This window comes from Palaemon carinicauda, unplaced genomic scaffold (genome assembly GCF_036898095.1).
Source record: "Palaemon carinicauda isolate YSFRI2023 unplaced genomic scaffold, ASM3689809v2 scaffold9, whole genome shotgun sequence".
Classification (NCBI taxonomy): Eukaryota; Metazoa; Arthropoda; class Malacostraca; order Decapoda; family Palaemonidae; genus Palaemon; species Palaemon carinicauda.
Genome location: NW_027172203.1, coordinates 96743 through 123297, shown reverse-complemented (window position 1 = coordinate 123297; position 26555 = coordinate 96743). Strand labels below are relative to the sequence as shown.

The following is a 26555-nucleotide window of genomic DNA, read 5'->3' as shown; positions in this document are numbered from 1 at the left end:
CCTACAGTATGATATGTTGTCGAAGGAAGTTCCCTTCGGCTGCTCCCTACAGTATGATATGTTGTCGAAGGAAGTTCCCTTCGGCTGCTCCCTACTGTATGATATGTTGTCGAAGGAAGTTCCCTTCGGCTGCTCCCTACAGTATGATATGTTGTCGAAGGAAGTTCCCTTCGGCTGCTCCCTACAGTATGATATGTTGTCGAAGGAAGTTCCCTTCGGCTGCTCCCTACTGTATGATATGTTGTCGAAGGAAGTTCCCTTCGGCTGCTCCCTACAGTATGATATGTTGTCGAAGGAAGTTCCCTTCGGCTGCTCCCTACAGTATGATATGTTGTCGAAGGAAGTTCCCTTCGGCTGCTCCCTACTGTATGATATGTTGTCGAAGGAAGTTCCCTTCGGCTGCTCCCTACTGTATAATATGTTGTCGAAGGAAGTTCCCTTCGGCTGCTCCCTACAGTATGATATGTTGTCGAAGGAAGTTCCCTTCGGCTGCTCCCTACTGTATGATATGTTGTCGAAGGAAGTTCCCTTCGGCTGCTCCCTACTGTATGATATGTTGTCGAAGGAAGTTCCCTTCGGCTGCTCCCTACTGTATGATATGTTGTCGAAGGAAGTTCCCTTCGGCTGCTCCCTACAGTATGATATGTTGTCGAAGGAAGTTCCCTTCGGCTGCTCCCTACTGTATGATATGTTGTCGAAGGAAGTTCCCTTCGGCTGCTCCCTACAGTATGATATGTTGTCGAAGGAAGTTCCCTTCGGCTGCTCCCTACAGTATGATATGTTGTCGAAGGAAGTTCCCTTCGGCTGCTCCCTACTGTATGATATGTTGTCGAAGGAAGTTCCCTTCGGCTGCTCCCTACTGTATGATATGTTGTCGAAGGAAGTTCCCTTCGGCTGCTCCCTACAGTATGATATGTTGTCGAAGGAAGTTCCCTTCGGCTGCTCCCTACAGTATGATATGTTGTCGAAGGAAGTTCCCTTCGGCTGCTCCCTACAGTATGATATGTTGTCGAAGGAAGTTCCCTTCGGCTGCTCCCTACAGTATGATATGTTGTCGAAGGAAATTCCCTTCGGCTGCTCCCTATTGTATAATATGTCGTCGAAGGAAGTTCCCTTCGGCTGCTCCCTACAGTATGATATGTTGTCGAAGGAAGTTCCCTTCGGCTGCTCCCTACAGTATGATATGTTGTCGAAGGAAGTTCCCTTCGGCTGCTCCCTACAGTATGATATGTCGTCGAAGGAAGTTCCCTTCGGCTGCTCCCTACAGTATGATATGTTGTCGAAGGAAGTTCCCTTCGGCTGCTCCCTACAGTATGATATGTCGTCGAAGGAAGTTCCCTTCGGCTGCTCCCTACAGTATGATATGTCGTCGAAGGAAGTTCCCTTCGGCTGCTCCCTACAGTATGATATGTTGTCGAAGGAAGTTCCCTTCGGCTGCTCCCTACAGTATGATATGTTGTCGAAGGAAGTTCCCTTCGGCTGCTCCCTACAGTATGATATGTTGTCGAAGGAAGTTCCCTTCGGCTGCTCCCTACAGTATGATATGTTGTCGAAGGAAGTTCCCTTCGGCTGCTCCCTACTGTATGATATGTTGTCGAAGGAAGTTCCCTTCGGCTGCTCCCTACAGTATGATATGTTGTCGAAGGAAGTTCCCTTCGGCTGCTCCCTACAGTATGATATGTTGTCGAAGGAAGTTCCCTTCGGCTGCTCCCTACAGTATGATATGTTGTCGAAGGAAGTTCCCTTCGGCTGCTCCCTACAGTATGATATGTTGTCGAAGGAAGTTCCCTTCGGCTGCTCCCTACTGTATGATATGTTGTCGAAGGAAGTTCCCTTCGGCTGCTCCCTACAGTATGATATGTTTTCGAAGGAAGTTCCCTTCGGCTGCTCCCTACAGTATGATATGTTGTCGAAGGAAGTTCCCTTCGGCTGCTCCCTACTGTATGATATGTTGTCGAAGGAAGTTCCCTTCGGCTGCTCCCTACAGTATGATATGTTGTCGAAGGAAGTTCCCTTCGGCTGCTCCCTACAGTATGATATGTTGTCGAAGGAAGTTCCCTTCGGCTGCTCCCTACTGTATGATATGTTGTCGAAGGAAGTTCCCTTCGGCTGCTCCCTACAGTATGATATGTTGTCGAAGGAAGTTCCCTTCGGCTGCTCCCTACAGTATGATATGTTGTCGAAGGAAGTTCCCTTCGGCTGCTCCCTACTGTATGATATGTTGTCGAAGGAAGTTCCCTTCGGCTGCTCCCTACAGTATGATATGTTGTCGAAGGAAGTTCCCTTCGGCTGCTCCCTACAGTATGATATGTTGTCGAAGGAAGTTCCCTTCGGCTGCTCCCTACAGTATGATATGTTGTCGAAGGAAGTTCCCTTCGGCTGCTCCCTACTGTATGATATGTTGTCGAAGGAAGTTCCCTTCGGCTGCTCCCTACAGTATGATATGTTGTCGAAGGAAGTTCCCTTCGGCTGCTCCCTACTGTATGATATGTTGTCGAAGGAAGTTCCCTTCGGCTGCTCCCTACTGTATGATATGTTGTCGAAGGAAGTTCCCTTCGGCTGCTCCCTACTGTATGATATGTTGTCGAAGGAAGTTCCCTTCGGCTGCTCCCTACAGTATGATATGTTGTCGAAGGAAGTTCCCTTCGGCTGCTCCCTACTGTATGATATGTTGTCGAAGGAAGTTCCCTTCGGCTGCTCCCTACTGTATAATATTTCTGCGAGTGATATTAAAAGAGAATTACCTTCAGGTATCACGGGGTTCCAACGCCCGGAACGACTATCCGAAGATATCGTGTATAATTAGGGACGTATCCTAAGCTATCCATAGATATCTGCACCCCAAACAGACCTTACCCAGTCTAATCCACTAAGGGGAAGGATAAGCGAGGAGCCGTTGTATATCCTCTCACCTTACGGTGCCCCCATTAGCCCTTCTACCCCCAAGCTATGTGGAACTTGCAAGAACATTTTGCTATATATTTTTTTTAAATTGCTCTAACAGCCTTAATTTTTGTCATAGAGAGGTCAGGTTGGTCTCATTCTTTTGGAAAATGCCTGAAGTTTCTCATAAAGTTATCAAAATTATACAAAAAATCTAAATAACGATTTTTTGCAAGGACGTACCAGTACGTCCATTGGGGGTAAAAGGGTTAAGGACCTTCTGTACAAATACTCTGTCTGATGCAGCTTAACCCTTTTACCCCTAGGCTATTTGGAAATTTCCAAACCTTAACCCCCAAGGGGTTATTTTTTTTCCAGCATATTTTGCAGTATATTTTTTTTAAATTGCTCTAACAGCCTCAATTTTTGTCATAGAGAGGTCAGGTTGGTCTCATTCTCTTGGAAAATGCCTGAATATTCTCAAAAAATTATCAAAAATATGAAAAAAAAAAATTTTATATCATTTTTTTGCAAGGACGTACCGGTACGTCCATGGGAGTAAAGGGATGGCTTTTGTGAAACGTACCAGTACGTCCTTTGGGGGTAAAAGGGTTAACCAAAAAAAAGGTCTTTGTAAAGAAACTCCAGGAAATATTAATAATTTATTACATTAAAATAAAACTTACTACAGCTAACCGAAACAGCTCAAATGAAGAGATTGTAATATAAATACAAATCTTGCTATATCTGAGGAGTTCTCTAAGTACAGTCATAGTTTGCGATCCCTCTCTCAGTAATAATAACTGCAGACTCGTTTGCCTAACTGAATAAATACTCCCATTTCTATAGAGGAATTCAAGGTAACAATAAACTTGCTATTTTATTCATAAACCAATACTCTTAGGAAGGGAAAGATCGGTAACAGATATCGCGTTAATAGTTTCTTTTTTGAATTTTTGTTTTGAAGTATTAAAGTCTTCGGACAGAAACCGACACGTGGAAATTTGAACGATCGATCTACGAGTTGATTCGACTCTCTGAGAATTCCCTCGACTCTCTGAGAATTCCCTCGATTCTCCGAGAATTCCCTCGACTCTCTGAGAATTCCCTCGACGCACATTCAAGACGACCGCCTCCGACAGAAACTTAGGAGAGGGAAGGATTTCCACGCGCGATTCGTAAAGACGTAGGGATCGGAAACAAACACCGGGACATTTACTCCATTTCGTTATCACGCCATGAATTTCACTGCATTCTCTAGTGCACTAAGCTTATAGTGTAGGATTTTATTACCCTTGGCTGAAAGCATGTGCAAAACACACAATTTTCCTGAATATGATCCATTGGGAATATCTGTAACGGTTCGACATATTCTTAACTCGTCTCTCAACATGGCAAGGGGGGGGAAGGGAGGAGAAGCTTCCTCTTCGCTCGATAAAGTGACGGAAAATATAAAATAACCTACCACACTTTACAGTATGCAAAGGAGTGGTTAAAAATTTCTTTAAAAATCGAGTGTGCTTCCGTAGACATTCAAAACTATTTCTCGGACTGACGTTAAAAGTCGAAACATTCAAGAACTTATTTACATTTTGATTGGTGGCGTCCATAGATTTCCGCTGCTGAAAAAGGAGCTACACACACTACTAATTCAGGTACACCTACCTACCTTGCCAGTACGCACTCACCGACGATGTTGTTGTACCCCGCGCGTACGCTAAACGACGTTACTTCTAGCTAAGTACACCTGTGCTAACAGCATCTTTAAAAGGTAAAAAGAATCTCTCTATTCTTCATTAAGTACATTACATAACACTTTAGGAAAAGGATGAACAGGGTATATACGATAACAAACGTATTACAGTGTACTAGTTTAAGTTATTTGTTAAATGCAGACTTTCCCTGAATACGACAAGATCTTTAAGGAGTTTCACTAAACGATCTCTCTTTCAATCAGGTACAAACGCTCCGGCGAGGACGCCGATACGAACGTCGGGGCGGGTCCCAGGACGGACGTCCGCGAGACCGAAGCTTTCCGAACCCTAATCTCACTCTTGAACATTTTGGCGAGCGTGTCGTTAAGCGCTGCGAGTGTGGTAGAATCCTCTTCTGGCCGAGGATGGCTTTAAGTTTTTTTTTAAGTAACTGGACCTGTAAAGATTTCAATCGTTAGTAAAACAGCAGGGCGTTCTTGACCTTTCCTTAATAAATAAAACACTAAGGCATATTCATAGACATAATCAGTTACAGAAAGTCCTATATAAAACACTAAAAACATAATTTATAGACACAAACAGTTACAGAAAGTCCTATATAAAACACTAAAAAGATAATTTATAGACACAAACAGTTACAGAAAGTCCTATATAAAATACTAAAAGCATATTTTATAGACACAAACAGTTACAGAAAGTCCTATATAAAACACTAAAAACATAATTTATAGACATAAACAGTTACAGAAAGTCCTATACAAAATACTAAAAGCATATTTCTGGGCTCAACCTGTGTCGCTCCATGAAATGCTCCTTAAAGCACCATTTCAAAGGTATAAATACTGCTAAATATACCATAGAAAAAAGTTGCATGGAATGCTAGGAATATATCCAGCTCGCTCACCCCTAAAAGGGTGTCGGTATTAAAACTGGGGCGAGTGATACCGCTACCAGAGATCCCTCTCCAACTAGACTTCTCCCTCCTCAAAATCCCCCGTTACTACGAGGTGTCGTTCACTACAGCTACTGCACCCCCACCCCCCCCCCCCCCCCAACCACCTATCCTTCTCCCACCATTCCTTGTTAGCACCCGTGAACGTTCGGACGCATTTTTCGTAGCTCTGTGTTACTTTGTTATTTATAGATATAAACAGTTACAGAAAGTCCACAGCTTGCAATCTTAATAGGTTCAAAGAAGTTGCTTGTAAGTCTATGATTTTCAGCTGCAAAAGGCAACAAATTGTCCCGGTTCCTATTGCAAATGTCATCTTGCTAACTGTATTAAATTATATATTTTATAACAGTATATCATTATAAACATTTAACCCTTTTACCCCCACCATAACGTTAAATTTTGAGCACATTTTGCTGTATTTTTTATTTTAAATTGCTCTAACAGGTTTAATTTTTGTCCTAGAGAGGTCAGGTTGGTCTCATTCTTTTGGAAAATGCCTGAAGTTTCTCATAAAATTATAAAAAATATGTAAAAACATGTAATTAAGTGTTTTTCAAGAACGTACCGATACGTCCTTTGGGGGTGAAACGTTTAATACAATATCCGAGACTTATGATTTCAGATGAATTAAGTGTTGCATCTGCGAATGTTTGCAAGTTGAGAACATTATAGGTAGTAGGTTGGCTAGGGCACCAGCCACCCGCTGAAATACTACAGCTAGAGAGTTACGGGGTCCTTTGACTGGCCAGACAGTACTACATTGGATCCTTCTCTCTGGTTACGGTTCACTTTCCCTTTGCCTACACATTGCCCAATATTCTGGCATATTCTTTACAGACTCTCCTCTGTCCTCATACACCTGACAACACTGTGATTACCAAACAATTCTTTTTCACTCAAGGGGTTCACTACTACACTATAATTGCTCAGAGGCTACTTTCCTCTTGGTAAGGGTAGAAGAGACTCTCTAGCTATGGTAAGCAGCTCTTCTAGGAGAAGGACACCCCAAAATCAAACCATTGTTCTCTAGTCTTGGGTAGTGCCATAGCCTCTGTACCATGGTCTTCCACTGTCTTGGGTTAGAGTTCTCTTGCTTGAGGGTACACTCGGGCACGCTATTCTATCTCGTTTCTCTTCCTTTTGTTTTGTTAAAGTTTTCATAGTTTATATAAGAAATATTTATCTAAATGTCATTGTTCTTGAAATATATTATTTTTCCTTGTTTCCTTTCCTCACTGGGCTATTTTCTCTGCTGGGGCCCATGGGCTCCTAGCATTTTGCTTTTTCAACTAGGGTTGTAGCTTAGCAAGTAATACATACATACATATACCAAGGCACTTCCCCCAATTTTGGGGGGTAGCCGACATCAACAAATGAAACAAAAAAAAAAAAAAGGGGGACCTCTACTCTCTACGTTCCTCCCAGCCTGACAAGGGACTCAACCGAGTTCAGCTGGTTGAGCCTTATGAAGGAGAAGACAAGACTGTTAGAAGTACTGTAACTGCATACATCATGCTACATACAGGATAGTACAGTCTGGAAAGATCCGAATGCAAAGGAGAGAGTCAGGAATATGAAAAATCTTATGCAACATAATAAAAGAACCAACTGAATGACAGTGCCAGAGATTAATATGCAGATCAGGGATAGGGAACCTAATACACTGCATGTTATTTTTTAAACAAAATAAGACGAGAATCGGCCGCTGAAGACCAGACAGGATACAATTAAGTACAGAATTATTATCATTATTATTATTATTATTATTATTACGTGCTAAGCTACAGCCCTAGTTGGAAAAGCAGGATGCTATAAGCCCAGGGGTCCCAAAAAGGAAAATAGCCCAGTGAGGAAAGGAAACAAGGAAAAATTGAATATTTTAAGAAAAGTAACAACAATAAAATAAATATTTCAATATAAACTAAAAACTTTTAACAAAACAAGAGGGAGAAATTCGATAAAAGTGTGCCCGAGTGTACCCTAAAGCAAGAGAACTCTAATCCAAAACAGTGGAAGACCATGGTACAAAGGCTATGGCACTACCCATGACTAGAGAACAATAATTTGATTTTGGAGTGTCGTCCTCCTAGAAAAGCTGCTTACCATAGCTAAAGAGTCTCTTCTACCCTTACCAAGGGGAAAGTAGCCACTGAACAATTACAGTACAGTAATTAACCCTTTGAGTGAAGAATACTTTGGTAATCTCAGTGTTGTCAAGTGTATGAGAACAGAGGAGAATATGTAAAGAATAGGCCAGACTATTTGGTGTATGTGTAGGCAAATGGGAAAGTGAATCGTAACTAGAGAGAAGGATCCAATGCATTGCTGTCTGACCAGTCAAAGGACCACATAACTCTCTAGCGGTAGTATCCCAACGGGTAGCTTGTGCCCCAGTATTCTCTTCGTTTCCAGCTGTGACCAGCTTCTGGAACGATCTTCCTAAACTGGTCATTGAATCTGTGGAACTTGAAGAGGTTTATAAACGTGTTGCCAATGTTTTTCTGTTGATCAAGTTAACATAATACTGTAAGTTGTGTTGCATAGTTTATATAAGACAATATTTTAACGTTGTTAATGATATTAATATATTTTATAGTCTTTGCGTTTTATTATTTCTCATACGGAATTTTGTTTATTTAAGATTTTTGAGTTTCTTTTTAACACTGAAGTGCTTTTCCAGCAAGTCTTGCGGCTATAATAATTTGATATAAAAAATGTTCAACGATAAGAGCCGAAAATAAGATGAGAAAAATTAGTTTAAGAATTATCTATCCAGACAAAAAACAATGCAGATAAAGAATTCAACTCTATTAACAAAAGGTCTCCTATTCTTGCATATATCACTGCCACTAGCTGTATTCTTGGCCTTATTATTATTATTATTATCAAGAGTTGATGGGAGAAGTACAAGAGGAAGGCCAAGGTTTGGGTGGATGGATGGAGTGAAGGAAGCTCTGGGTGATAGGAGGATAGATGTGAGAGAGGCAAGAGAGCATGCAAGAAATAAGAATGAATGGCGAGCGATTGCAACGCAGTTCCGGTAGGCCCTGCTGCTTCCTGTGGTCGCCTTGGATGACCGCGGAGGTAGCAGCAGTAGGGGATTCAGCATTATGAAGCTTCCTATGTGAAACAATCTCCAATAGATTTTGTAGATTTGATAACAAAGTCCTCAGAAGGATATCGGGAGTTAAATCGCAGGACAGGATTAGAAACGAAACTATAAGAGAGATTACTCGAGTGCCATATGTTGATGAGATCATGATGAGAGGTAGATGGAGATGATATAGGCATGCTCTTTGCACTCCCCAAGAGAGATTAGTTCACCAAACGTTAACTGGGCTCCCACAAGGCACTAGAAGAGTTAGAAGACTCAGGCCTACATGACTGAGGACTATGAAGCATGAAGTAGATGATGAATGGAGAAGTATTGAATTAAAAGCTCAAGACAGAGACGACTGGCGAAATCTAACCGAGGCCCTTTGCGTCGATAGGCGTAGGAGGAGATGACGATGTACATAAGGTCCTCAAGTTACAAACTTAATGGGTTCCAAGAAATGGTTTGTAAATCCAATTTTTTTAATGGCTTAAGGAAGGTCCAACCTGAATCCCATACGTATGATTTCCAGCTACATAAATCAACAAATAGTCAGGTTTCATATGATATAAATATCAGGTTATTACAAACATCATTTGGGCTGTGGCACCCCTAGCAGTACCAGCTGAACTCGGTTGAGTCCCTTGTCAGGCTGAGAGGAACGTAGAGAGTAGAGGTCCCCTTTTCTGTTTTGTTTCATTTGTTGATGTCGGCTACCCCCCCAAAATTGGGGGAAGTGCCTTGGTATATGTATGTATGTATGTTAAATGATATAATAGTTTTATTAAAGTATTTCTTTACCTTTAATTATTTTCAATCAGATCTGTTTGTATCTCCGAATGTTTGTCAATGGAATGGTTGTAAGCTGAGCACCTTCTGTAGTTATATTTCTGCAATAAGATAGTTGAATGAACTAGAAACCAAGTAGGTGTGTGTGTTTGATTCCAATCTTGCTTGAGGGTACACTCGGGCACACTTTTCTATCTAGTTTCTCTTCCTCTTTGTTTTGTTAGAAAGTTTTTATAGTTTATATAGGAAATATTTTAATGTTACTATTCTTAAAATATTTTATTTTTCCTTGTTTCCTTTCCTCACTGGACTATTTTCCCTGTTGGGGCCACTAGGCTTATAGCATCCTGCTTTTCCAACTAGGGTTGTAGCTTAGCATTTAATAATAATAATGATAAAAAGGCAACTGTTAATGGAAAAACTTGCTTAAGTACGAACCTACAATAGCACACGTACGAATCAAATATCAAGGCTGATTAGCGCATACAGATAATTCTTATCTGACATACTGCGTCCTTCTCCAGGACATCAAATGACGACACAAATACCAAAGAGAAAAATTGAAATACATATGTAAGAACTACCACTACAGTGAACCCTCGCTACTTCGCGGTTCAACCATCGCGGATTTTTTTCATAACCCATATATATATACATATTGGTAATAACAAAATCAACATACTGTACTGAATAATCAATATAATCGATGCAAAAACTAACCTATACACAGATGTGTACAGTAAATGTGTTTGTTTCTTCATTATGATCAGAGAAACGTAAACAAAATATTGGTTGCCATTTTTTATCGTGCTTTTTGGCGTGTTTAGGAAACGCATGATATAAAATCGCCTTTAATATTTGTGCCTGTTTTAGTTTAGGGTACTGTAGTACATGCATTAAGTGTTCTGTACATTAAAGGGTAGTTTGTTAACAGTACTACGTACAAGGGAAGGTTTTAAAAGTCTGAATATACATGTTAAATAAATAGGTAAATAGGGTGTCACTACTTCACGGATTTTCACCTATCGCGGCCGGGTCTGGAACCTATCTACCGCGATAAACGAGGGTTCACTGTATATACAGTCATCATCATCATCTCCTCCTAAGCCTATTGATGCAAAGGGCCTCGGTAGATTTCGCCAGTCGACTCTATTTTAAGTTTTTAATTCAATACTTCAACATTCATCATCTATTTTGCACTTCTTAGTCCTCAGCCATGTAAGCCTGGGTCTTCCAATTCTTCTAGTGCCTTGTGGAGCCCAGCTGAACGTTTGGTGAAATTATCTCTTGGGGAATGGGAAGAGCATACCCAGACCATCTCCATCTACCCCTCATCATGATTTCATCCACATATGGCAATTGAGTAATCTCTCTTATATCTTCATTTCTAATCCTGTCCTGCCATTTAACTCCCAATATCCTTTTGAGGGCTTTGTTCTCAAATTTACTAAATCTATTGGAGATTGTTTCATTGTCATGTCCATAGAGTAACACCGATCTCACTAAACTGATATATAGTCTGATTTTCATATGTAATTTCAGGCGATTTAATCCAAATTTTACTTAACCTAGCCTTTGTCTGATTTGCTTTTATCAATCTTTCACTAAACTCTAATTAAAAAGACACTGTATTGGAAATCAGAGTTCCTAAATACTTGAATGATTCTACCTCATTTATCATTTCTCCTTCCAATGATATTTCATCTTCCATTGCATACTCCGTTCTCATATACAGTAATGAATTATAGATGTCTCTATGGCAAATTTTATGGCGTAAATATTAACCCTTTTACCCCCATGGACGTACTGGTACGTTTCACAAAAGCCATCCCTTTACCCCCATGGACGTACCGGTACGTCCTTGCAAAAAAATGCCATTAATTTTTTTTTTCATATTTTTGATAATTTTTTGAGAAAATTCAGGCATTTTCCAAGAGAATGAGACCAACCTGACCTCTCTATGACAAAAATTAAGGCTGTTAGAGCAATTTAAAAAAATATATACTGCAAAATGTGCTGGGAAAAAAATAACCCCCTGGGGGTTAAGGGTTGGAAATTTCCAAATACCCCGGGGGTAAAAGGGTTAACATCCTATCTTGATAGGGGGAACAAAACCTTTTAACGATCAAATACTAAATATAGGACCAACCTTTGATCTCTCAGAAGAGCGTGGAACACCAAGAGGGGGACCTGAAATTAAAAAGCAATATTTTACGCACTTACAAAATGACTCGAAAATGGTTCATCCTTTAGATTTTTACTCCGTGAAGAACTTTTTTGAAAAATTTATCATTTTGGTACTGTATAAACTTTGGCGATGTAATCAATCATTCAAAATTATTTTCTTTTAAGACATGTGCATGAACTACTCAAAACTAAAATTTAAAAAATAAATAAAATTTCAAACTCATATTTGGTTTATAAATTCAAATCTCTAACAGAACATATCGACACTTCCGAAGAGTTTGGTAGAAAACAATTAAGAAGACGTGATCGTATCACAGTGGATTGATGAAAAGACTGTCAGGTTTAGTAAACAATACAGAGGTAGTAAGAGTGTCACGACCGAGATGGTAAGGGGACATGTTAAGGATGGATGGTGGGGAGAGAGTGAGGAGGGCTTGAGGGGAACCTGTGAAGAGGGAGAAGATCGAGATGGAGGCATAGAATTAGCTGGCGAGATAAGGTGAAAAATGATATGGGGAGAAGGGGTTTGGTGGAAGAGGATGTCTTTGATAGAAGGCATAGGAGAAGACGCACCAGGCAACCAACTCCTTAATGTAGGGATGACGGCGGGAAAGAAGAGGGGGAAGATATGGTATGCGTCCAAGAACTGGATGAATAAAGTTGAGAACTTAAAAGACCAAGATGGCTTGGACATATGACGAGAGAGCATGAGAAGTCGGTCGGGGAATTTACAAGTATGCGAGTTGCTGGACTTGCAAAAGAGGTGCACAGATTTTAACCTAATTTGAGATTAGGGAGAGAGAATACAGGGTTCAATGGAGAGGACAAGGTTTCATTAAGAGAAGAGCCTACATAAATACTTTGACAAGATGATGGACGAGTAAGGGAAACGAAGGTGCGAGGGTAATGAGCAAAAGCGTACATCTCCATTTTATGGAAGAATCGGAGGTGTTACAATGAAATGTTCTGTCGGCATGAAATCTATAGAAAATATATATTTGAATAATTACAAGCTAAATAAATATGAATGTTTTTACTTTCATCTAAAAGGGTAAAAATATGAGTATATACAGTACGTCGATATAAAATGCCAACTCGTACTACTAATACCTACTTTGGAAATGCATTTGCTTCAATCTCCCAAAATAATGAAAGAAGAGATAAGAGATAAAAAGAGAGAGAGATAAAAGACCCTAATTTTCCATCTCAATATTAAGAACACATTTTTTTATATATCAAACATGTGCTAGAGAAGCTAGAATGTACTGACAAAAAACAGCTGTGTGTGTTACTACAAAATTAAAAAAGGATTTACCTGTCTCAATGAAGTCTAAAGTATTCCTACCGTCATTGACAACTGAAGTGTGGAAAGAAAACAGAAAAAAATAACCAAAACAAACCATGAAATAATTATTGTCAAATAATCAAGGTCAAAAACATCTCTGTTAACCCTTTTACCCCCGGGCTATTTGGAAATTTCCAACCCTTAACCCCCAGGGGGTTATTTTTTCCCCAGCACATTTTGCAGTATATTTTTTTTTAATTGCTCTAACAGCCTTAATTTTTGTCATAGAGAGGTCAGGTTGGTCTCATTCTCTTGGAAAATGCCTGAATTTTCTCAATATATTATCAAAAATATGAAAAAATAAATTTCTATAGCATTTTTTTGCAAGGACGTACCGGTACGTCCATGGGGGTAAAGGGATGGCTTTTGTGAAACGTACCAGTACGTCTTTTGGGGGTAAAAGGGCCAATGTCAGCTGTACTTAAAATACCAGACAACAAAATATATAATTAACCATGTCAGGGTTTAATACTACAATCTTAATGAAAAAGAAGAAATGTTGATAAGAGAGTATCATTCAATGAAAAAAAACATTTAACGAAGACTTATACGACTGATAACGTCTTGTTTTAACCCTTTTACCCCCAATGGACGTACTGGTACTTTTCACAAAACTCATCCCTTTACCCCCATGGACGTACTGGTACGTTTCACAAAACTCATCCCTTTACCCCCATGGAAGTACTGGTACGTCCTTGCAAAAAACTGCTATTCACATTTTTTTTTTTGCATATATTCTATAATTTTATGAGAAACTTCAGGCATTTTCCAAAAGAATGAGACCAACCTGACCTCTCTATGACAAAAATTAAGGCTGTTAGAGCAATTTAAAAAATGTATATTGCAAAATGTGCTTAAAAAAAAAAAAAAAAGCCTGGGGGTTAAGAGTTGGAAAGTTCTAAATAGCCCGGGGGTAAAAGGGTTAACCAATAAAATAAATTCTAGGTTTGAATTTTATCTGTGAAATAATATTTATTATGTAAGTAGATTACGAACTGTATAGTTAACGTATATTTTTCATTACAGTCGGGCCGACTGTAATGAAAAATATACGTTAACTATACAGTTAAATCATTGTTCTCTAGGGACAATTCTACGGGTGGTTGAGCACCTGTTGACATTAAGTGAAACTATACAATAGATTCTCTCGTATCTGACACTGCTCGGTCCGAGAGCTTATTAGAAAACCAAACTTTCTGTATATCAGATCCGTTGATTACCTTGCCACCCAAAAAAAAATTTCTTTGCAAAGCATCAAAACTATAGTCGATTCTTTTTAGCGAGGGAGATTTGCACTGACCCGCAGGGGTGCCCCTTTTAGCTCGGAAAATTTTCCTGCTCGCGTATTGGTTGGACAAGATAATTCTAACCAATCAGATAGCAGGAAACATTTCCGAGCTAAAAGGGCACCGCTGCGAGTCAGTGCAAATGCGCCTCGTTAAAAAAAATTGAGTATATCGTCACCCTCATAAACTAACTGCCTAAGTCATTTTCTCCACTTGTTGGGAATTAAAAAAAACCTTCTCATTTCCTAATTCTTTATATCATTGTATTGAGCTTCAATTAACAAATTCTAATTCACAAATTTTTCTGCTAAGAATTTGTGAATTGAAACGCAAGACAATGATATAAAGAATTAGGAAATGAGAAGGTTTTTTTTGAGTTCCCAACAAGTGGAGAAAATGACTTGGGCAATTAGTTTATGAGGGTGACGATATATGTATAGCGGTATTACCAATATTATCATCAACATGCAAGAAATTTAATAAATACGCTAATGTATAAATAATACATTTAATTTTATCTTATTGGGTTAGTCTCTCGCTGCCATGTACCTGCGTGCGAGAGCCGTTAATAGTTTACCGAAATTGATTATTATTATTATTATCATTATTATTATTATTATTATTATTATTAATATTACTACTTCCTAAGCTACAACCCTAGATGGAAAAGCAAGATGTTATAAGCCCAGGGGCCTCCAACAGGGAAAAATAAAATATTTTAAGAACAGTACCATTAAAATATTTCTTATATAACTTTAAAAACTTTAACAAAACATGAGGAAGAGAAATTAGATAAAATAGTGTGCCTGAGTGTACCCTCAAGCAAGAGAACTCTAACACAAGACAGTGGAAGACCATGGTACAGAGGCTATGGCACTACCCTAGAGAACAATGATTTGATTTTGGAATGTCCTAACATTAGGCCACGATTCAAAAGTTCAAGTAATAATTAATAAAAAAAAACTTTAAAAAAAGTATAAAAATTATGTAAGCTATATCATATATGTGCATATGTAATAGTCCTTAACAGATGTTTAAAATATGTTAGGTTATGACGATATTATTAATGTATTTTATTTTTTGTCCTCGATGTCTCACAGGATTGTAAATACAGGAGAGGGGGTTCCCAGCCCCCTCGTCCCGTCCCTTTTAGTCGCCTCTTACGACACACAGGGATAACGTTGGCGCTATTCTAATTGTTTTTATGCCCCCACGGCCTCCGGTGCCTTAGATGACCGCAGAGGTAGCAGCAGTAGGGGATTCAGCATTATGAAGCTTCATCTGTGGTGGATAATGGGGGAGGGTGGGCTGTGGCACCCTAGCAGTACCAGCTGAACTCGGTTGAGTCCCTTGTCAGGCTGGGAGGAACGTAGAGAGTAGAGGTCCCGTTTTTGTTTTGTTTCATTTGTTGATGTCGGCTACCCCCCAAAATTGGGGGAAGTGCCTTGGTATATGTACTTTATTTTTTGTTCTCTATATTTGTAGATTACAAAACACCACCGTTATTAAAACTATGTGCGCATAGTTTCAATAGCAGTAATGTGTGATTAGTTGAAGATAAAAACGAAAAAAAAATTTGGTATGTTTGTTCCAAAATTAAGAAAAAGAATGAATTAAATATAAAATACTGCAAATAAACAGAAATAATCTGGAGAGGATTTTAGAGAGAGGGGAATGAAAATTTTAAAAAGAGTTTTTTCTTCAATGAACTCAGTAAAAACTTTAATAAACTGTATGTACTACATTATTATTATAGTATAGTACATAGCTTTCTTGTGTAAAACATCTAAAGTACAGTTACTGTATTTAAATATATATTTATAAGTTCTATAAGCTATGGCACCCTAGCAGTACCATCTGAACTCGGTTGAGTCCCTTGTTAGGCTGGGAGGAACGTAGAGAGTAGAGGTCCCCTTTTTGTTTCTGTTTCATTTGTTGATGTCGGCTACCCCCCAAAATTGGGGGAAGTGCCTTGGTATATGTATGTATGTATGTATAAGCATAAATCAAACATCCGTTGATTATGTCTCTCCTATAATCCATAGACTTATTCTTATTGCCAGAAAGGGCTCGACTGCAATAATGTGCATGCAAATAAGGAGGGCCAACTGTACCTTCATTAAAACTGAAATAATATTCTGAAATACTATAAAAAGTTGACTTTAACAAATTTATTATATCAAATCATAGTTGATAGAGAGTCCTGTTTGATGGCCCATAATACGGTACTGTTTACCTAAAAGATTTGGTGACTGGCAAAAACTGGGTACAAATAAGGAGGGCCAACTGTACCTTCATTAAAACTGAAATAATATTCTGAAATGCTATAAAAAGTTTACTTTATCTAACAAATTTATTATATCAAATCATAGTTGATAAAGAGTCCTGTTTGATGGGCCATACTACGGTACTGTTTACCCAAAAGATTTGGTGACTGGCTAAAACTGGGTACAAATAAGGAGGGCCAACTGTACCTTCATTAAAACTGAAATAATATTCTGAAATGCTATAAAAATGTTATTTTGATAAGAAAATAAATTTTTGAATATACTTACCCGGTGATTATAATAGCTGCAACTCTGTTGCTCGACAGAAAAACTCTACGGAAAAATTCGCCAGCGATCGCTACACAGGTAGGGGGTGTACTCAACAGCGCCATCTGTCGTTCAGATACCCAGTACTCATTGTAAACAAAGAACTCAATTTTCTCCTCGGTCCACTGCGTCTCTATTGGGGAGGAAAGGAGGGTCCTTTAATTTATAATCACCGGGTAAGTATATTCAAAAATTTATTTTATTATCAAAATAACATTTTTCAATATTTAACTTAGCCGGTGATTATAATAGCTGATTCACACCCAGGGGGGTGGGTAGAGACCAGCAAAATATGTTTACATCATATGAGCTAAGAATTTTTATTTCATTTTAGAAGTTATCAAAATAACAAAAACAAAATAAATAGGTACCTGGTAAGGAAGTCGACTTGAACAATTACTCTGCCTTTTTAAGTACGTCTTCCTTACGGAGCCTCGCGATCCTCTTAGGATGCTGAGCGACCCCTAGGATCTGAAGTATCAAGGGTTGCAACCCATACAACAGGACCTCATCAAAACCTCTAATCTAGGCGCTTCTCAAGAAATGACTTTGACCACCCGCCAAATCAACCAGGATGCGAAAGGGTTCTTAGCCTTCCGGACAACCCAAAAACAACAATAAAAACATTTCAAGAGAAAGATTAAAAAGGTTATGGAATTAGGGAATTGTAGTGGTTGAGCCCTCACCCACTACTGCACTCGCTGCTACGAATGGTCCCAGAGTGTAGCAGTTCTCGTAAAGAGACTGGACATCCTTAAGATAAAAAGACGCGAACACTGACTTGCTTCTCCAATAGGTTGCGTCCATTATACTTCGCAGAGATCTATTTTGTTTAAAGGCCACGGAAGTTGCGACAGCTCTAACTTCGTGTGTCCTTACCTTCAGCAAAGCTTGGTCTTCCTCATTCAGATGGGAATGAGCTTCTCGTATTAACAGTCTGATAAAATAGGATAAAGCATTCTTTGACATAGGCAAAGATGGTTTCTTAACTGAACACCATAAAGCTTCAGACGGGCCTCGTAAAGGTTTAGTTCGTTTTAAATAGAACTTAAGAGCTCTTACAGGGCATAAGACTCTTTCTAGTTCATTTCCAACCATATACGATAAGCTTGGAATATCGAACGATTTTGGCCAAGGTCGAGAAGGCAGCTCGTTTTTGGCTAGAAAACCAAGTTGTAGAGAACATGTAGCCGTTTCAGATGAGAATCCGATGTTCTTGCTGAAGGCATGAATCTCACTGACTCTTTTAGCTGTGGCTAAGCATACCAGGAAAAGAGTCTTTAAGGTGAGATCTTTCAGGGAGGCTGATTGTAGCGGCTCGAACCTGTCTGACATAAGGAATCTTAGTACCACGTCTAAATTCCAACCAGGTGTAACCAAACGACGCTCCTTCGTGGTCTCAAAAGACTTAAGGAGGTCCTGTAGATCTTTATTGTTGGAAAGATCTAAGCCTCTGTGACGGAAGACTGATGCCAACATGCTTCTGTAACCCTTGATAGTGGGAGCTGAAAGAGATCGTTCTTTCCTCAGATATAAGAGGAAGTCAGCTATTTGAGTTACAGAGGTACTGGTTGAGGATACGGATACTGACTTGCACCAGTTTCGGAAGATTTCCCACTTCGATTGGTAGACTCTAAGGGTGGATGTTCTCCTTGCTCTAGCAATCGCTCTGGCTGCCTCTTTCGAAAAGCCTCTAGCTCTCGAGAGTCTTTCGATAGTCTGAAGGCAGTCAGACGAAGAGCGTGGAGGCCTTGGTGTACCTTCTTTACGTGTGGCTGACGTAGAAGGTCCACCCTTAGGGGAAGTGTTCTGGGAACGTCTACTAGCCATCGAAGTACCTCGGTGAACCATTCTCTCGCGGGCCAGAGGGGAGCAACTAGCGTCAACCTTGTCCCTTCGTGAGAGGCGAACTTCTGCAGTACCTTGTTGACAATCTTGAACGGAGGGAATGCATATAGATCTAGATGTGACCAATCTAGGAGAAAGGCATCTATATGAACTGTTGCTGGGTCCGGGATTGGTGAGCAAAATATTGGGAGCCTCTTGGTCATCGAGGTTGCGAAGAGATCTATGGTTGGCTGGTCCCAGGTGGCCCAAAGTCTCTTGCATACATCCTTGTGGAGGGTCCATTCTGTTGGAATTATTTGTCCCTTCCGACTGAGACAACCTGCCATGACATTCAAGTTGCCTTGGATGAACCTCGTTACAGTACTAGTGATATGTTTAGACCTTTTGACCAGGTGAGGAGGTCCCTTGCGATCTCGTACAACGTCAGAGAGTAGGTCCCTCCTTGCTTGGAGATGTACGCCAAAGCCGTGGTGTTGTCCGAGTTCACCTCCACCACTTTGCCTTGAAGGAGAGACCTGAAGCTTTTCCAGGCCAGATGTACTGCCAGTAGCTCCTTGCAATTGATATGCATTGTCCTTTGACTCGAGTTCCATATTCCCGAGCATTCCCGACCGTCTAATGTCGCACCCCAGCCTACGTCCGATGCGTCCGAGAAGAGAACCTGGTTGGGAGTCTGAACAGCCAGGGGAAGACCCTCTCTTAGGTTGATATTGTCCTTTCACCAAGTCAGACAAGACTTTAACTTTTCGGAAACCGGGATCGAGACCGCTTCTAGCGTCTTGTCCTTTTTCCAGTGAAAAGCTAGATGGTATTGAAGAGGACGGAGGTGTAGTCTTCCTAGTGACACAAATTGTTCCACGGATGACAGCGTCCCTACCAGACTCATCCACAGCCTGACTGAGCAGCGTTCCTTCTTCAGCATCTTCTGGATGGATAGCAGGGCTTGATCTATTCTGGGGGCTGATCGTCTAGTTGTTCAGCAACGTCCTCATCAGAGGGTTCCTCATCCGAAAACTGATGAGGAAACGGCAACGGAGTGGGCAACGTCTGGCTCGCTGAGTCCGGTCGCACTGGTGGATGCGTGACGGAGCCGGACGCAATATCATGGAACTGCTGCACAGTCTGTGAACTGTCAACAACCATGGGTGTGCGAGGAAGCACAGCGTCAACCCGAGACTGTCTAGACCGTCTGGGTTGTGCAGTCAACACCCTACCGGGTTGCTGAGGTTGACGCACTGCGTCAAAACAAGTCACCTCTGCTGGTTGTTGAACGTCCTGAACGTCAATAACCACCTCCGAGCGTCGCTTAACGTCAACGTGCGGCTGGCAACCCACACTGGGTCGCATCGGTGGAGGAACCACCTCAACTGGCAGACGCGAGTAGGTTACCTCAGCGTCAACAGGGCGCACAACCGACCGGTTGGAAGGTTGTTGGCCAGAAGGTTCGGTAGCAACCTTCTCCGCACTAAAGTCCTCTATCAAGGACGCAAGCTTGGACTGCATGTCTTGCAGCAAAGCCCATTTAGGGTCTACGGGAGCAGGTGTGGCAACAGACGGGGTTAGCGACTGAGGCGGAACCGTTTACCATCCCTGAAAGCCTTGTTATGCGTGACATAATTGTACAGCAAAACTTCAAAGGCTCGAAAACAGCTGTGAAGTTGACCTGTAAACAACTTGGAGCGTCTCCTGGCCAGGCGCCAGGGAGAGTCTACGAGAATTGAGAAGTCTATCTGGGCAGAGGCATGAACTCCCAAGCCGAGAACTTCTCTCGTGTCATATCAGACTCTCTCTCTATAAACCAGTTTAAAAGAAGGGAAAGCAAAGGCTGTATCCCCCAAACTCCTCCTGGTGAAAAACCAGTCGCCTAGCCAACGTAAAACTCTCTAGGAGAGCGAGAGAGCACTAGCTTAAAAACAACGGCTTCGAAGTAGCTAGGCCTAGTGTAAGCTCTGACGTTTAGGCGAACGAGGAGCAGCAGTTCCAAAAAGATCCGGACAAAGATCCTTAAAAAAATCATCATGATTTAATTAAAGTCCATAGGAGGCTAAGCAGCTTTAGGCTCCTCTCCATCTGACAGAGTCCTCAAGGGAATATCAGTAGGAGGGGGAACAGCAACTTCCTCATCTACAGGAACCTTGTCCGATAAAAGCTGAGTCTCAAGCAAGGGAGAGACCTACCGTGGTAGCAATGCTTTACAAGCAGAGTCCACACTCACTGGTGCATTAGTAGCGGACCAGAACGCAACGTCATGTAACTGCTTGACAGTCTGTGAACTGTCAACAACTGAACTGTCAACCACAACAGGTGCGTGAGGACGCACAGCGTCCACTCGAGACTGCTTTGACTGCCTAGACTGAGCAGTCAAAACAACTCTAGAATGCGGAGGTTGACGCACAGCGTCAAAACAAGTCAACTCCGATTGTTAGTGAACGTCTTGAACGTCAACAGGAGCATCAGCCAGTGGCCTAACGTCCAAATGCGGCTGAAAAACCACACGAGACCGCATCGAGTGTGGTTCTAAACAACCTGACTGACGTGACTAAGCTACGCCAACGTCAACAGAAAGCACAAAGGAACGTTAGGTTGGCTGAAAGCCAGGATATCGATGAGATAAACGGCTAGACTCAACGGACTAATCGGCAGAATAGTCTTCCATAAGGGAGGCAAGCATATACTGCATGTTTTGCCATACAACCCCTTAAGGATCAACGGAAATGGTTGTGGTAATAGACGAGGGTAACGTCTGTGACCGCAACACTTTGCCTACAAAAAAAGACTCTCGGAGTCTGTGTTACGCTTTTGTTAGGCGGCGAGCAGTTATCCGATGACTGCATAGGGTCAGAGCTGTCCTAATGGTTGTAACCAGGACGCTGGACCTGTCCTGAAAGGACTGACTTTCGCTTAAGGGCTTCGAAACCTTGTGACAGGTTTCTTATGCGAAAAGCCTACGGATGGCGAGGAGAAACAACGTCTCTCTCGTCTTATGGTAGGGGAGATCTTGGTAAGATACACCCGATACCATAGAGGGAAAACGTCTGTTCGTTGGTCAAGGCCTCTCGAACCCATAAGTCGTTTGACATTACTTCTCCCCTGGGCTTGGGAGCATGTAAGAGGTCCCGGACTAGGTGAACGACAGGCACGAACAGACGAACCCTCGGACGCAACACTGTAACACTTTGCGCCTCGGACGCAACACTGTAACACTTTGCGCATATCACTTTATCACTTCGATTTTCTGTTTTGCACTTATTTCTACCTGAAACACGCAATTCTACCCTTCATTAAAAGGTAGTAATTGCGAAATAAGTCGTATAATGCAAGCTCATTAATACCAGCAAAAAACAGAAAACATATTTTAAGATAAAAAAATCAGTGGCTGGGAAAGAGACTAAACACTAGTGCATATAACTACGTTTTCAATCTCTCACCGCACATAGCCTGGGGACGAGAATAAAAACCTAAAAACGTTTTATCCTTCCTCCCCGTACAGCGACTAGGGACGCGAGTAACACGAGAACAACGTTACCCGCTTGAACGGAACGTTTTCTCTCCTCTCTCTCCCTCCGTCTCTATCTCTCTCTCTCTTTCTCTTGATTTCGCACCTAAGAGAAGAGCCCAATTATATCTCGTCAAAAAAACATGTTATTTGACTAAAGGAAAAAACTGAAAGGTTTTTCAATTAAAAAGTTCCTTTAAATTAGAATTTAAAACATTTAAGCTAAGAAAGAATGAACAAAACGTCAGTATCGATTTACTCTTACTGCAAAGTGAAACCGTGATACACTCTCTCTCTAACGTAACGATAGAGCGCATGTTGAACGTCCTGAACGTCAACAACTGCGTAGCATAAAAAAACTAAACGTTAGTTCATCTTTGAAAACAGTACGAAGACTATCAAGGAAATTCTTTCATAAAATATTACATTTAAAAAGTTTTAAATCCTTAGCTCTTTAAAAGCTAATTACGATATAAAGGGCTCAACGTTGATTAACTTCGGTTTCCAAGTTAGGACCGCCTACTCTCAGGAAAGGTCTATCTAAACAAAACATTAAAATTTATTTTATATGTTTATAATAAATGGAAAGTTAATCGAAGAGGCCTAATAAAGGCGGAGAGATATAAAATATATAGAGGAAAATCTATAACGTGATAAGATAATTACTAAAAGCCTAAACACACTTCCGTCTAAGGGAAGGGTCGGCCATTTTAAAAGTGAAAGAAAGTCCATACTCTCTTTGTCACCATAATTAAATCTATCCAATACGAGTTCAAGATTTAAGATGAAGATAAAACACCTGCATAGCGAAAGCTCAAAACTAGAATAAAGTACTTCACCAATTAGTTGTGAAAAAAATCCAGTTTAGCAACAGCGAATAAGAGCATCTTGTCGATAGCTCGACAGAGAGAAAATTGAGTTCTTTGTTTACAATGAGAACTGGGTATCTGAACGACAGATGGCGCTGTTGAGTACACCCCCTACCTGTGTAGCGATCGCTGGCGAATTTTTCCGTAGAGTTTTTCTGTCGAGCAACAGAGTTGCAGCTATTATAATCACCGGCTAAGTTAAATATTGAAAAAGTTGACTTTATCTAACAAATTTATTATATCAAATCATAGGTGATAGAGAGTCCTGTTTGATGGCCCATACTACGGTACTGTTTACCTAAAAGATTTGGTGACTGGCAAAAACTGGGTAAATCAAACAATAATAAAGAGAGAAACTAACGACATTTGATGGCCAAGAAACCACAAACTAACAGGATTGGATGAAAAGGCAGGAAGGAATGCATCGTCTACATTATTTAGCAAACCGAAAGTAAAGCTCAACTATGGCTCCCTCTCTCGTTACGGCTCAGTTTTCCTTTGCCTACACATACACCGAATAGTCTCCTCTGTCCTCATACACCTGACAACATCAAGATAACCAAACAATGCTCCTTCACTGCACTGTAATTGTCCAGTGGCTACTTTCCACTTAGTCAAGGTAGAAGACTTTAGCTAAAGTCTGGCCTATTCTTTACAGATTCTCCTCTGTCCTCATACACCTGACAACATCAAGATAACCAAACAATGCTTCTTCACTGCACTCTAATTGTTCAGTGGCTACTTTCCACTTAGTCAAGGTAGAAGACTTTAGCTATAGTCTGGCCTATTCTTTACACATTCTCCTCTGTCCTCATACATCTGACAACATCAAGATAACCAAACAATGCATATTCACTGCACTGTAATTGTTCAGTGGCTACTTTCCACTTAGTAAAGGTAGAAGACTTTAGCTATAGTCTGGCCTATTCTTTACACATTCTCCTCTGTCCTCATACACCTGACAACATCAAGATAACCAAACAATGCTTCTTCACTGCACTGTAATTGTCCAGTGGCTACTTTCCACTTAGTAAAGGTAGAAGACTTTAGCTATAGTCTGGCCTATTCTTTACACCTTCTCCTCTGTCCTCATACACCTGACAACATCAAGATAACCAAACAATGCTTCTTCCCTGCACTGTAATTGTCCAGTGGCTACTTTCCACTTAGTTAAAGTAGAAGACTTGAGCTATGGTCTGGCCTATTCTTTACACATTCTCCTCTGTCCTCATACACCTGACAACATCAAGATAACTAAACAATGCTTCTTCACTGCACTCTAATTGTCCAGTGGCTACTTTCCACTTAGTAAAGGTAGAAGACTTTAGCTATGGTCTGGCCTATTCTTTACACATTCTCCTCTGTCCTCATACACCTGACAACATCAAGATAACTAAACAATGCTTCTTCACTGCACTCTAATTGTTCAGTGGCTATTTTCCACTTAGTAAAGGTAGAAGACTTTAGCTATGGTCTGGCCTATTCTTTACACATTCTCCTCTGTCCTCATACACCTGACAACATCAAGATAACCAAACAATGCTTCTTCACTGCACTCTAATTGTTCAGTGGCTATTTTCCACTTAGTAAAGGTAGAAGATTTTAGCTATAGTCTGGCCTATTCTTTACACATTCTCCTCTGTCCTCATACACCTGACAACATCAAGATAACTAAACAATGCTTCTTCACTGCACTCTAATTGTTCAGTGGCTATTTTCCACTTAGTAAAGGTAGAAGACTTTAGCTATGGTCTGGCCTATTCTTTACACATTCTCCTCTGTCCTCATACACCTGACAACATCAAGATAACTAAACAATGCTTCTTCACTGCACTCTAATTGTTCAGTGGCTATTTTCCACTTAGTAAAGGTAGAAGACTTTAGCTATGGTCTGGCCTATTCTTTACACATTCTCCTCTGTCCTCATACACCTGACAACATCAAGATAACTAAACAATGCTTCTTCACTGCACTCTAATTGTTCAGTGGCTATTTTCCACTTAGTAAAGGTAGAAGACTTTAGCTATAGTCTGACCTATTCTTTACACATTCTCCTCTGTCCTCATACACCTGACAACATCAAGATAACCAAACAATGCTTCTTCACTGCACTGTAATTGTTCAGTGGCTACTTTCCACTTAGTTAAAGTAGAAGACTTTAGCTAAAGTCTGGCCTATTCTTTACAGATTCTCCTCTGTCCTCATACACCTGACAACATCAAAATAACCAAACAATAGTTCTTCACTGCACTGTAATTGTTCAGTGGCTACTTTCCACTTAGTAAAGGTAGAAGACTTTAGCTATGGTCTGGCCTATTCTTTACACATTCTCCTCTGTCCTCATACACCTGACAACATCAAGATAACCAAACAATGCTTCTTCACTGCACTGTAATTGTCCAGTGGCTACTTTCCACTTAGTTAAAGTAGAAGACTTTAACTATAGTCTGGCCTATTCTTTACACATTCTCCTCTGTCCTCATACACCAGACAACATCAAGATAACCAATCAATGCTTCTTCACTGCACTGTAATTGTTCAGTGGCTACTTTCCACTTAGTCAAGGTAGAAGACATTAGCTATTGTAAGCAGCTCTTCTAGGAGAAGGACATTCCAAAATCAAACCATTGTTATCTAGTCTTGCAAAAATCAAAATCAGCAATGGGTATCTTTAAATACAGCAAGTCATTCCTATCATCTTCCGAGCTCTTCTTAATATCTACTTCAGCTACAATTTTCAAAATTAAGAGAGAAGAATATTTATAAATTCTGAAAAGCATTCTATTCATATCTCTGGAGACACGAATAATTTCAAACAATCTGTTTACTAAAACTTTCAGAGTATAATTTACTCTGATTATCACTTGCATTAGATCCCTATGTTCAGTTGAGAGTTTCTATACTGCTTGTCTATTTCCCATTATCCTTATAAAGAACTTTGATCACTGGGAAACAGTCCTACAATTTAATAGAGTTGAAACAGTACAGACTAAAAATCCTACATACCTTTCCGTCTAGAACAACCACCAACTGAGCGTTGAGGACACGAATCCTTAATCCTTTAACCCCCAGGCTATTTGGAACTTTCCAACCCTTAACCCCCTAGGTGTTTTTTTTTTTAAGCACATTTTGCAATATATAGTTTTTAAATTGCTCTAACAGCCTTAATTTTCGTCATAGAGAGGTCAGGTTGGTCTCATTCTTTTGGAACATGCCTTAAGTTTCTCATAAAGTTATCAAAAATATGCAAAAAAAAAAATGTAAATAGCAGTTTTTTGCAAGGACGTACCAGTACATCCATGGGGGTAAAGGGATGAGTTTTGTGAAACGCACCAGTACGTCCATTGGGGGTAAAAGGGTTAAGCAAAACTCCAGACAAATTCAGTCCTAGCGTAATGAAAACCGTAGAATCTAAACAGCCCTACTGTGCGTTAAAGACTGGCTTTAAGAGGAGGGTGAATTAAAATATAACTGATAAGTAGTTCAGCTACCTC

The 26555-nt window shown here is 40.4% G+C and overlaps 1 protein-coding gene across 6 annotated transcripts in view; it reads right to left on the bottom strand.

The window, feature by feature from the left end:
• Nucleotides 1-3532: 3532 nt before the first annotated feature.
• The window catches only part of LOC137637640 (tripartite motif-containing protein 2-like), a 78393-nt gene continuing 55370 nt past the window's right edge, over nucleotides 3533-26555 (bottom strand). For 4 of the 6 annotated variants that reach the window (XM_068369786.1, XM_068369789.1, XM_068369790.1 and 1 more), the window contains exons 10-12: nucleotides 12939-12980; nucleotides 11586-11626; nucleotides 3533-5034 (exon numbers count right to left, since the gene is read on the bottom strand). In XM_068369786.1, coding sequence (XP_068225887.1) covers nucleotides 12971-12980 — 10 coding nt within the window. In that variant the 3' untranslated portion in view covers nucleotides 3533-5034; nucleotides 11586-11626; nucleotides 12939-12970. The remainder of the gene's footprint in view (nucleotides 5035-11585; nucleotides 11627-12938; nucleotides 12981-26555) is intronic. The other 2 variants (XM_068369787.1, XM_068369788.1) reach the window with 2 other exon arrangements.